Source organism: Mizuhopecten yessoensis, unplaced genomic scaffold, assembly GCF_002113885.1.
Source record: "Mizuhopecten yessoensis strain PY_sf001 unplaced genomic scaffold, ASM211388v2 scaffold10639, whole genome shotgun sequence".
Classification (NCBI taxonomy): Eukaryota; Metazoa; Mollusca; class Bivalvia; order Pectinida; family Pectinidae; genus Mizuhopecten; species Mizuhopecten yessoensis.
Window position 1 is genome coordinate 56,851 of NW_018408647.1, and position 14,016 is coordinate 70,866.

The window sequence follows — 14,016 nt, forward strand, 5'->3', positions numbered from 1 at the left end:
ACAGTCGAACATCCGCACAAAATATAGTACCCGGAAGGAAATAGTGCGTTTGAAATAAAGAGGCATACTTCGTGTAAATTATCAACAGTACATATTGAAACGTATCAAATAAACTTCAGGTATATCATTGAGAAGGAAGTTTTTAAGTAAATCTGAAATATTTATTTCACTTTATATCACTGCGCGACAAAGAAGCTGAATCTGTGCCAACAACTGTGACGTCATTGTTCCGCGACCGATCCCGTTTTATTTCCTAAAATGGACGGACTGGTCTATTGTAAACGGTCTATCGGATACAGACTGACTTTGAAAACTACTATTTGATATATGTCAGAAAATTTATGAACATGGAATATATTTGTTCCGATATCGTATCATTTTTCAAAAATATTTTACTGGAAAACAGCATGTTAAATGGAAATGCCCTAATCGTTTACACCCCGATATTAAAATCGACTCTACCTTTGAGGTCAAAGGTGACTATATTTTATGCCTATTGTTTAACCACGTGTTTAGTTTGTTTTGTTGACAACTCCGCAGCTTACGATGGGAAAGTGCATTCTCGTCTGAATACTGATATAACGATCTTATTTAACAAAGGAAACTGCGATGTAGAACTTGCTATGTCCATTCTAAAAGGTAAACTAAGGCATTTCGATGGTCTATCTATGGCGAATTAGACGCACATGTCGAAATTTCCCGCCGGATTTTGTGGTCACGGTATTTGATTGCACTGAGTGGTCTTTGATCTGACACACTGACACTTAAACGTCTACCAGAATGTCAACAATCTCACTCAAATGACCTACATTTGCATCTTAGCCTACTCTAAAGATGATTTCATTGCCATCAAATTTCTTTTAAAGGTGACCGCTTACTTTATAGCTATAGTATAGGCTGGTCTCATTTTGTTTACAAATTTTGATATTTTTTCTTTGCTAGAAACCTGTCAATACGCTTGGCATATATATATACCAGCAGGTCTTCGAGTTTAGCCTCATCATATCAGGCGGATCCAGATAGGTTATATTATTTAATGTTATTTCAATATTTGTATTCCATCAACTTAATTAAAAGACAGCTTCGATTGTTCTTCAAATTATGAGAAAATGTAGATTGAACCATTTAGAGCTTTTGCATTTCTTCGAATAATTAAAGACAGAACTAAACATTAGTTTTCATCAGTGGCAACATGCAACATCTTTCTTTGCATCTATATAAATACAGGAGTCTGACGTTTAAGCAATCTAAGAATAACAGTCTGTATATATAAGAAATAATACCCTGTATAGTGTTTTTTTTTTATATATATATATACAGACTGTTATACTTATATTGATTATACGTCAGACTCCTGTGAAAGAAATTTCAGAGAAACTTTTCACTTATTATCCAGATAATTAGATTTATTCATTGAAATTATAGTCTGCAATGCGAGATTATACGATTATCCACCGACTTCTAATCTAATTCTAAATCTGGATTATCCAAGTCTGTGGTCTCAGTTCACTGACCTAAAGGGAAAATTCCCTCGAGCACGAAGCTAGAAGGCAACTGTCATCCTATGTATTATTAAAATCTGCCATACATAAATGACATATACTGGCATATTATTTTTTTTGTGAAATTTACATTAATTAAAGTTATTTCTCATATATATGCTGCTGACAGAAAATATTTTTAAAAATAACTACTTGCATATATATATATATATTCTGCAGGAAGATTGAAGTTGAGTGCATTAATGGCAAAGTACAATGATTCTTATCTTCGGATACCTTTTGATTGTAGGGAGAAAATCTCTGGAGGGGGTGAGGTCAGTTCACTTTTCTGGAGTGTCATTGACTGCTATTGAAGAGAAGACTGAACCTGATCCATCCTCCTGTCCATCTGATATGAGCCATCAGGTTTGTATATGTACAGCACCAATGGTAGTTTACTGGTAGGTCTTATCAGTCTATGGTAAAACATACTGTAACTTAGGTCTTATCAGTCTATGGTAAAACATACTGTAACTTTGGACCCCTAAAATTAAGCATTTTCAACCAGTAAATTTGCTTAACTATTTCTATTTGCTAAGATCTGATGATTTCATTCAAAAGAACAGCTCAAAAGATGCCATTTAAAACTTTTAAAAACTGTTGTACCGCTATTTTGTTCCTAGGGTGTACATTAACACACATTTTATTTATGATTTAATTCTGACCACGCGAGGGGCCACAGTGGACAAGTGGTTATAATTAAGGCCTCATTCTGCTACCACTAGCCGTCCACCACTGGGTCGCGGGTTCAAGACTTACGTACATGGGGCAGTCACCAGGTACTGACCATAGGTTGGTGGTTTTTCTCTGGGAACTCCGGCTTTCCTCCACCACCAAAACCTGGCACGTCCTTAAATGACCATAGCTGTTGATAGGACGTAAAACACAAACAAACCAAACTGATCATGCATAATCTCCCCATGGAAATTTTAAAAAAAGTTCGCAAGTATATATGAGCGTGTGAAGTAAATGGACAGTTTAGTATCAGGATGTCACTAAGCCAAAAGAAAAACAATCAACTTCTAAGTCTGGTTAACTTAACAAAATTGTTATGCAAATTTTAAATGCTAAAAAAAGCTGAAGTACTGATATTTGAATTGAATATTGTCTGAAATATAGAAACAAAGACAGTGAAAATGTTGATCCGGAAAATTTCAAATCAACAAGCAGGCACTGATAATAGGTTTACTGTAAACAATGCTGTGTAGTTTGGACCCAAAATCTGTAGTCCAGGTAAAATGTATGACCAGCCTTTGAAAGACTTCAGTTTTCTGAGATAAGGTGACAGTGTATTGCAGTAGCATACTGTGTACAGGGAAACTTTCGCCCTTCGCCCATGAAATCAATTTTCGCCCCGTGTTAATTTCGCCCTTCACATTTAATTACCACGTTTATTATACTGTTTACTAATATTCGCTGTAATCATAAATTGGCCCTCATAATGGAGGGGCGAAAAAAAAGGCAAAAATTAAACAGCAGCGAAAGTTTGACAGCATACATATATTCCATCTGCTGTCAATCGTTGTCCATATTAAAGCAAACATATATAAATTTCTAATTCTCCTAAGAAGCCAATCATCAGATTTTGATAAAACTTTGGGGTAATCTGCCAGTGATGGGGATCAGAAGCTATACTCAATAAGTGGATGACCCCCTAGGGGGCTTGGGGTGGGGCCGTAAGGGATCACAGAGTGCAAAAGTTCAGGGCTTTTTTCCCGGTGAAAGCCCCTTTTGTCAATCAGGGAAAATCAAAGATTTGATTTTTTTGTTTCTTTGATTTTTATGAGCAGAAAAATGGAGAGGATAGACAAGAAGAAGAGGAGGTGTTGGTATCTGAGAAAATAGCTTCTCCAGTAGTGATTGTAACACCAGACTCTGATACCAAGGTAGCTCGACACATAGAGCAGGCCATTCCAGAGAAAACCAGAAATGTGGAAATTGTGGAAAAGAAAAGCTCAAATTACTTACAAGCGGTTAGAAGCAGGGAAACCCACGGCACTTCTGCCTCCGAGCTTAGTACTGCTACCTCTGTGGATACAGACATGAGCAAAGGGCAAAAGTCTAACAAGAAAAAGAAACGTAGGAAACCAAACGCCACCAGTAAAAGGCGACGATTCAGTGAACCCGTGACTCACAAAGTATCCAAACCAAAACAGCGGGAGAAAAAGGCCACGAGTACCACTAGAATGACACCAACTCTAGTAGAAAAACCCACGATGGTTCAGACTGAGGAAATCAAGGTGAAAAGGACACCTTCACCGACACTATGTAGATCAGCATCCACTTTACCGCAGCAACGGAAAAACAGGATGGAGGACTTTATACAATCATACGCAGATCTAAGCCAATATTCACCAGGCTTTTCCTCTACCTCCCCTGTCTCACCACATCTGTTGCAGTCATCTCCTCCCGACGCACTCACCCAGCTATTTGGGAACGTACATCGGGCATCACGCATGTGGGATAAAAGCGAGGATGACACATGGGAGAGAAGACATGTATATGGTTCCGACTCGGATCAGTCCCAACGTTCGAGTACAACAGTGTCCGACTCGGATGAAGATGAATTCTCCTTAGCTAAAGTTCCCATAAGGAAAACCCAGAGCAGTCTGTATGCTCCTAAAGTTGTCAACGTCCTATACAGCCTGGAGGTGCTGAAGAAAAAACGCAAGAAAAAAAATATCCGTGATCAGGTCAAATCTATCAAGAAACGAGTATACCAGGTGAGCTCTTCCTTCTCGAGATTATAGATTCAGAAGTTGTAGGATTGCGAAAAAATGCATTAGATGCTATATATAGATATAAATTAATTATATAATCATCATCAATACATTTAAATGTATGAGTTTTCATAAATTAATGTGTACATCTTACAAGGATGTTCAGTCCTAATTAGATAAGATTGTGAACTCTGAGACATAAAGAATAAAGTTCTATAAACTATTGTTGATACTGATAGACTATTAACCCATATACCGCTAGGTTATGTGACGTGAAATTGACCAAATCAAAGAAAAGGTAAGTCCAGTTTAAATATGTAGGGATTTCAATTTCAATTTCAATAAATTTTATTGTCAAAAGACAAATGGATTGGGCAGCAGGCATAGCCTATTTAAGCCCTCTCCCAACACAGTAACAAACAGTGGTACAAGCATAGACATAGACATTAGAACACATATAAAGTTGGTATTATCAAATCAATAATAAAATTAGGGGAAACAACTACTAATGTCCATTTTTATTATAATTGAATCTAATTGTTTAGATTCTAACCTTTTATTTTGATACCGAAAAGATATAAATATATACATATTATGAAGAGAAAATAATTTGTTGATGGAGCTGCATGTATAAACATTTGTAAACAAATATGTAGGGATGAATGAGTTAACTGGAAATAAATGTGTTACAGATGACTTTATACATGTACGTATACAGATATAGATCTATATATATAGAGAGTAAATAAATGTGTTACAGATGACATAATACATGTACGTATACAGAAATAGATCTATATATATAGAGAGTAAATAAATGTGTTACAGCTGACTTTATACATGTACGTATACAAATATAGATCAATATATATAGAGTGTAAATAAATGTGTTACCGATGAGTTTATACATGTAAGTATGCAGATATAGATCTATATATACAGAGTGTAAATAAATGTGTTACCGATGACTTTATACATGTACGTATACAGATATAGATCTATATATATATAGAGTGTAAATAAATGTGTTACAGATGAGTTTATACATGTAAGTATACAGATATAGATCTATATATATAGAGTGTAAATAAATGTGTTACAGATGACTTTATACATGTACGTATACAGATATAGATCTATATGTATATAGAGTGTAAATAAATGTGTTACAGATGAGTTTATACATGTACGTATACAGATATAGATCTATATATATAGAGTGTAAATAAATGTGTTACAGATGACTTTATACATGTACGTATACAGATATGGATCTATATATATAGAGTGTAAATAAATGTGTTATAGATGACTTTATACATGTACGTATACAGATATAGATCTATATGTATATAGAGTGTAAATAAATGTGTTACAGATGACTTTATACATGTACGTATACAGATATGGATCTATATATATAGAGTGTAAATAAATGTGTTACAGATGACTTAATACATGTACGTATACAGATATAGATCTATATATATAGAGTGTAAATAAATGTGTTACAGATGACTTTATACATGTACGTATACAGATATGGATCTATATATATAGAGTGTAAATAAAGGTTCCCAATCGAATGATGGCCGCTAATCATGTTTATCTAACTCGAGTCAGTTAATTTTCAAATTGTATTGATAAGACATGTTGATTAACCATCAAGAGTTTTTGGACCTTTTAATTTTCTCCCACAGCGGTCAGATATTATTGTGATCAATCTACAATTTATTGTCATAGGTCCTTTTCAACTGTAACACTAAAAACAATGGGTCCCACAATGTTAAATTTCAGTATTTCCTGAAATTCTTTGAGTCCAATCAAAATTCTATGAGTTTAGGACTCGGGACTCCTGTAGCTTTATCACTGGATATTATATATCTAGAAAACATGTTTTTCTTGAAATACAGGATTCCTGTTCCCGATTGATGAAACCATTGCCATGAACTATAATGTCACAAGATTTCATTGCAAAGCATTGTTACTTGGCATCATCACTAGCAGATTGACCAATGAAATAACGTCTATGGGGTGTTATACTAACCCACTAGTGGGTAGCCAGAAACATTTACCAACTTCTAGCAAGTGTAACCAATGACTTGGGAGGTTGGAAACCAGCTTTTTGGTTGTAAGAGAAATCGAGTGATGGAAACCAGTGGTTGAAAGAGAAATTGAAAGATGGAAACCAGTGGTTGTAAGAGAAATCGAGTGATGGAAACCAGTGGTTGTAAGAGAAATCAAGTGATGGAAACCAGTGTTTGTAAGAGAAATCAAGTGATGGAAATCAGTGGTTGTAAGAGAAATTGAGTGATGGAAACCAGTGGTTGTAAGCGAAATCGAGTGATGGAAACCAGTGGTTGTAAGGGAAATCGAGGGATGGAAACCAGTGTTTGTAAGAGAAATCGAGGGATGGAAACCAGTGGTTGTAAGAGAAATCGAGGGATGGAAACCAGTGTTTGTAAGAGAAATAGAGTGATGGAAACCAGTGTTTGTAAGAGAAATCAAGCGATGGAAACCAGTGGTTGTAAGAGAAATCGAGGGATGGAAACCAGTGTTTGTAAGAGAAATCAAGTGATGGAAACCAGTGTTTGTAAGCAAAATCGAGTGATGGAAACCAGTGGTTGTAAGCGAAACCAAGTGATGGAAATCAGTGGTTGTAAGAGAAATTGAGTGATGGAAACCAGTGGTTGTAAGTTAAATCGAGTGATGGAAACCAGTGGTTGTAAGAGAAATCAAGTGATGGAAACCAGTGGTTGTAAGAGAAATCAAGTGATGGAAATCAGTGGTTGTAAGAGAAATCGAGTGATGGAAACCAGTGGTTGTAAGAGAAATCGAGTGAAAACTGTATTTCAAAACATAATAAGGAATGTTAATTTGAACTGAGGCATGTGAGTACGGGTTATACTGAAACTGAAATAAACCTATGTGTATATGTTTTCTTTTTCAAAAAGGCATTGAAAAACGTGGACATGCATGTAGATTCTTGTGACGAGGAGGAAGAGGTAGGTTTACTTAAACAATTTATCTGCCCAAACGGCATGCCAGGCTTATACTGGGGGTCCAGTACACTCTGCCAATTGAGCTATATAGCTGTAAAGACCTATAATAGCTCTATTGACCTACAATGTATCTGAAATAGGTCTTTTGAGCTATTTTCATGTGATTTTTTTTTTAAGGAAAACAAAATAAAGTCGCTTTTAAAAGAAGGTTTTATCATTAGGTTGATAACAAAAGACATTAAATATAAGGATTCTTTTAAAAAAAATAATGATGTAAAAAAATCGGAAATTTTACATTTATGAAAAATGAAAATAAACATCTAAATAAGCTTTTTGTAGTCAACATTACCATTATTATAGGTGAATATAGCTATATAGGTCTTTATACAGTGTAGCTATATATAGCTCAGTCGGCAGAGTGTACTGGACCTGTACCGGGGGTGATGTTCATCATCCTTAAATGTTCATATTTTTACTACTACTTATAAGAAACCCTTGGTAGCATTGTGATGAAACTGACGTTACCATTACCAGTTTAAAAGGATTGTTCTCATACAATTTAAACATCTCCGCTTCATCAGCTTGTTTTCCCAAATGTTAAAATTATATGACATAACAAACGCAAGGCCATCTTTGATATTCAAGAGCTCCACCACTTTAATTAATGTAAATTATACCTGACATTTCTTTCAGGGAAGCACAAAGTTCCCGTCCATCGTCCCAGCAATGGTCAAGAGAGAAGAGGTACGTTTACAAAACTGCATGTAATACGTAGCTGTATGTAGCCAACATAAAAGCTGATATTTTCGTTGGGGTTAAATTTTGTTGTTTTTGTATGGGGACAAATTTGTTGTGGTTATATTTCGTTGAATCAATATTTTAAAACCCTATAATTTTTTCTGGTAAGTAGGAAGTTTAGATTGACAAGCGTGACGACACAATGCAGGTAAATATAGTACAGGTAAAACAGGGGGAGATTTACTCACTCGATGGGTATCGGCCAAATCCGTCATCAGTACAGCGGGTACCAATACTGTGATTATTTACAGAGGTGAAAGATACCTCATTTAGTGGGATGCTTTTGAATATACTTTAACAGAAAAGAAAGTTTAAAGTTATATTAAATGAAATACTTGTTTTGTACAATTTTACGGATAGACCGAAAAAGTAAGAAGAACTTTTGATGAGCATGATATACTTTAATTTAGATGATATGTAAATATTCCCAGTGACCGGTCTTAGATATATAGTAGCATCATTGTTTGAGAGAGAACAACCTGTCAAAGCTAAGGTTCAACTAGTCTGACAGGTCACAGCACAAGATATTGATCAACAGTAAAATCATTAAGTCATTCATAAAATATACTATTGCTTTTGTAAATAAATCAGAAACATTTTTGTGCTATAGACATTTTTCCATTCTAGTTTTGAAATGAAATTATAAGGATTGGACAAGATAATATATTTTTCTATTGATATATTAAGCCAAAAAGTGAAGTGCTTCACCATTTGTTCAGATTCACTATGTCTGTTCTGTACATTGTTACACCAACTTATTTGATATCTAGTTCAATGCTTGACCTTTTGACCTTACAGGAGAGAAGACGGTCACAAATTACAGAAGGAACCAGTCGCTACGCCAGTGAATGTAACCATAGATACCAAATCATCAGTGAAGTCAACGACTGGATCTCTGATCCCTCCAGTCTGGTAAGGCTGGTATTTATGACTAAGAACAATGAGATAACGACTGGATCTCTGATCTCACCAGTCTGGTAAGGCTGGAATTTATAACTAAGAGCAATGAGAGAACGACTGGATCTCTGATCCCCCCAGTCTGGTAAGGCTGGTATTTATGACTTAAAACAATGAGATAACGACTGGTTCTCTGATCCCACCAGTCTGGCAAGGCTGGTATTTATAACTAAGAATAATGAGATAACGACTGGATATCTGATCCCACCAGTCTGGCAAGGCTGGTATTTATGACTTAAAACAATGAGATAACGACTGGGTCTCTGATCCCACCAGTCTGCTAAGGATGGTATTTATAACTAAGAACAATGAAATAACGACTGGATCTCTGAACCCTCCAGTCTGGTAAGGCTGGAATTTATAACTAAGAACAATGAAATAACGACTGGATATCTGATCCCACCAGTCTGCTAAGGATGGTATTTATAACTAAGAATAATGAGATAACGACTGGATATCTGATCCCACCAGTCTGGCAAGGCTGGTATTTATGACTAAGAGCAATGAGATGACGACTGGATCTCTGATCCCTCCAGTCTGGTAAGGCTGGTATTTTTCACTTAGAACAATGAGATAACGCCTGGATCTCTGATCCCACCATTCTGGTAAGGCTGGTATTTATGAGTAAGAACAATGAGATAACGACTGTATCTCTGATCCCACCAGTCTGCTAAGGCTGGTATTTATAACTAAGAACAATGAAATAACGACTGGATATCTGATCCCACCAGTCTGGCAAGGCTGGTATTTATGACTACGAACAATGAGATAACGACTGGGTCTCTGATCCCACCAGTCTGGCAAGGCTGGTATTTATGACTAAGAGCAATGAGATAACGCCAGACTCTCTGATCCCACCAGTCTGGCAAGGCTGGTATTTATGACTTAGACCAATGAGATACCGACTGGATCTCTGATCCCTCCAGTCTGGTAAGGCTGGGATTTATAACTAAGAACAATGAAATAACGACTGGATATCTGATCCCACCAGTCTGCTAAGGCTGGAATTTATAACTAAGAGCAATGAGATAACGCCAGACTCTCTGATCCCACCAGTCTGCTAAGGCTGGAATTTATAACTAAGAACAATGAAATAACGACTGGATATCTGATCCCACCAGTCTGGCAAGGCTGGTATTTATAACTAGGAGTAATGGGATAAAAACTGGATCTCTGATCCCACCAGTCTGGTAAGGCTGGTGTTTATGTCTAAGAACAATGAGATTTAATATCCATTTTCAAATTGGGAATCTCTAATTGATTGATTGATTAATAATAATATGGTGTATGGCAAGTGATACAAACTTTCAGTATATACATTGTATATTTGTTGGCCCTGATGACCTATTCTGTGTTGATGGGCCATTAAGCATTTAAGATTTAAAATTTGTGTAGTCATCTTCCCAATAATTTTACAACTGTGAAGTGGTGTGGTCATCTTTGTCAAATTTCCATCATTGAATCCAATATCCATCCAGTATTCCTTTAGTTGTGTTAGTTGTAGATTTACACTTTATTTATCTTGTAACAATATTTAATTATGACAAGTTTATTTATCTTGTAACAATATTTAATTATGGCACAAGTTTTCCAACTTATATCGTTCACTCTTAGTTGTCTTTCCATGTTTAAAGATAAAACCTGTATAGTTTAAAAAAGAATTTTATCATAATAGAACTCAGTTATGTGTGTTATAGGACCATAACAATATTTACGATTATATTCATTATACATATTTATGTTTTGATAGAGTAGTTATGCTTTATTTAGTTATTTCGAACAGTTCTTTGAACAGCAAATTAAGTGTTGACAGCAATGAAATTGACCTCACAATAGAGATTGATGACGTTACAGTAACAAATGTTGTTATAGTCTCATAACATCATTTGCCTTCTAAATGCATTGCAATGGAGGATGCAGATCAAATGTAAATATTAACATATATATATATGCAATTTCTTGAAAAGGAGTTTTTTGTCAAAATAGATTAAATGACCTTCACATAAAATTGTATGACAATACAAATTTTAGGCGTACACATTTTAGCGGTAGTCTTATTTTAGCGCTTTATTACTTTGGATATTGTCCTAAATTATTAATGCACCAATTGAAGTTCATGTATGTTGTTAGCTATTACATATTTTGTGGGTGCACCAATTCATCAATGCACTAAACTGTTAAAATCTGATGCACTAAAATTTGAGTGTGCTAAAAAAAGTCTGTTTACAGTAATTGGTAATCTCTTCTGTTTACAGTAATAGGTAATCTCTTCGGTATTATTGTTCGGTTTAAATTTGTGTTTTTATACTTAGGCTGATGGTATGATACCGTATGAAGAAATGGAAAACGCTCTGGTGGAATATGAGGAAATCCACGAAAATGTCTTGTAAGTGTAGTTCTGAAAAGATTACATTTATCAAAATACAAGCTCCTGCAAGCTTAATATGCTATGCTATCCTAACCACCTGTCCTGTGCTGATGGGCCGTTATATAATAAGCATAATAATGATAATCAGTTTAAGATAAAGCTTCTTGTATTTCGTACAGATATATGTAATAGGACTAGTGATAAAGATTATGTCATCGCTTGGGCTTGAACCTGTGACCCTTGGCTCTCCAGCCCGATGCTCTACTGCTAAGTTAAAGGGAAATTCTCTACAGCTGATGCTTGTAAGGCAACCTAATCAATGCACATCTTTTACATATATATCATTACGCAGACATTAAAATGTTTCATTGTCTTGAAATACTTCACCTGCAGAATTTCAACGTCAAAATAACAAATACCACAAGACTTCTATTCCGTCTTTGCGTATTGCAGAGTTATCTTCTCTTGTTAGCAGGTATTGTTTGTTGCGTCATTTTTTTGTGAGAGTAATTTTTGAGAAAACGACGTAAGTTTCTCACACAAACCAATGAGGTAACAATCAATACCTGCTCACAAGAGAAGATAACTCTGCAATACGCAAAGACAGAATAGGAATAAGAGCACAATAAAATGTTAAATGTTCCACTGTCCTAAAATATCACTGACCACCATTTTGTTCACCTTCCGGATGAAAATGCCAAAATAACCCTAGACAAATTCAAAGCTGTATATATGTGAAAGTTGAGAGTACGTCGAAACCTGGCCAGGTAGTTGCCGATGATAAGGAGTGCAAATGATTGTGTGTGGGATAGTATATTGGTGAAAGCTTGAATGAAATGGTTATAATAACGTTATAGAATATATCTACCGACGTGTGTGTGTGTTCAAAGTATGTGTTACCGCTGCTATATTGGGACTATGTGTTGTTATCCGGGCTCTTTCTCCAACTAACTTCCTTCCGTACTTTACCAAACTGTGTTCTCATTGGATAATCCCTCCTCTTGGTACCGATATGTCTGGAATATCCTGATTACATTGAAATCATCAGCTAGAATTATAATGATTTTAATGATTCATTTAGAATTGTTTTTCCTTTCAGGGATGCAATAAAACAGATTCGCGAAACCAATGATCAAGTGGTCAAGTATGGTGGTCAGCTTCTGAAGGAGGCCAGCAACATCATCAAGGAGTATGTAATGTCTATACCACCTGAAGGGTTGTGATTAAGCTTGTGCCTTGTTTTGTATAATTTTGTAATTTGATATGGGTCAAAGAAGTAAAGTTAACGGTAGCTTCACGAATAACACTGGATCCTTGCAAACGTATGTGTTTGTATAATACAAATTTATACTTAGAATTTTATAATGGGCAAGGAATTAAATCTTACAGTGTAGACAATATGATGTTGTCAAATTTTCGGAGCAATCCGCTCAATGTAATGTAATTGTTTTGTGGGTTTTTTCTGTATCTCGATAAAGGAGCGCATTGCTCCGAAAATTTGACAACATCATATAGTTTACACTGTAAAAATTCCTTTTTGACCCATTTGTAATTTAATATGAATATGTACTAATTTGTAGTCTGGTGTAGAGAATCAAAATTGAACATGTACCAAAAATAAACTTATCTTATCTTGTTTATTGCAGTGTAAATTTATGTCATTTGTCCATGATCTGACCATATTGAAAATATAAACTGTATTTATTTTACAACAATTATGAAAAAAAATATTACAACTTATATCAATCACTCTTGTTGGCCCTGGTGTTAGCGCACTGGGGGTCTTAATGTTCGAGGAAACTGGAGTACCTAGAGAAAATCCACGTAGTCAATACAACAATAGATTTTATATACAAAGAATCACTTTTTCCTCAATCTGTATATGAAGTCAAGTTGTCTTGTTTATCATTGTTTGAAAAGTTTCAAGAACATGGGGAAAATTCACATTAGGGGGAAAAGGTTTACCTGTATTTTGAAATCACTGAATTTTTGCAGAGAGAAATTTGAGAAATTTATAAAGATATGGAAGTCAAGATCTACAACAAACATTGCTATGCAACGCGTTGACTTGAGGTGTTAGTTATGCTCACCAGATCTGAAGGGAATCAAGTTATCTTTTTGACATCACATAACTAATCTTACTATACTGTTATCTAGAACCTCATAGAACTTGTTTATTTATACCCCTGCATGGCCTGCAATCTTTATTTATACCCCCCGCATGGCCTGCAATCTTTATTTATTCCCCCTGCATGGCCTGCAATCTTTATTTATACCCCCGGCATGGCCTGCAATCTTTATACACCCCTGCATGGCCTGCAATCTTTATTTATACCCCCGCATGGCCTGCAATCTTTATTTATTCCCCCTGCATGGCCTGCAATCTTTATTTATACCCCCCCGCATGGCCTGCAATCTTTATTTATCCCCCCTGCATGGCCTGCAATCTTTATTTATTCCCCCCGCATGGCCTGCAATCTTTATTTATGCCCCCCGCATCGCCTGCAATCTTTATTTATACCCCCTGCATGGCCGGCAATATTTATTTATACCCCCTGCATGGCCTGCCATATTTATTTATACCCCCCGCATGACCTGCAATCTTTATTTATACCCCCTGCATGGCCGGC

The 14,016-nt window shown here is 35.7% G+C and overlaps 1 protein-coding gene across 1 annotated transcript in view; it reads left to right on the forward strand.

Annotated features, from left to right (window-relative positions):
- Positions 1–499: 499 nt before the first annotated feature.
- The window catches only part of LOC110461597 (myosin-3-like), a 67,018-nt gene continuing 53,501 nt past the window's right edge, over positions 500–14,016 (forward strand). The window contains exons 1-8 of the mRNA XM_021515136.1: positions 500–639; positions 1,792–1,907; positions 3,332–4,264; positions 7,216–7,266; positions 7,957–8,007; positions 8,860–8,973; positions 11,331–11,404; positions 12,486–12,575. Of these exons, the coding sequence (XP_021370811.1) occupies positions 624–639; positions 1,792–1,907; positions 3,332–4,264; positions 7,216–7,266; positions 7,957–8,007; positions 8,860–8,973; positions 11,331–11,404; positions 12,486–12,575 (1,445 nt within the window). The 5' untranslated portion in view covers positions 500–623. The remainder of the gene's footprint in view (positions 640–1,791; positions 1,908–3,331; positions 4,265–7,215; positions 7,267–7,956; positions 8,008–8,859; positions 8,974–11,330; positions 11,405–12,485; positions 12,576–14,016) is intronic.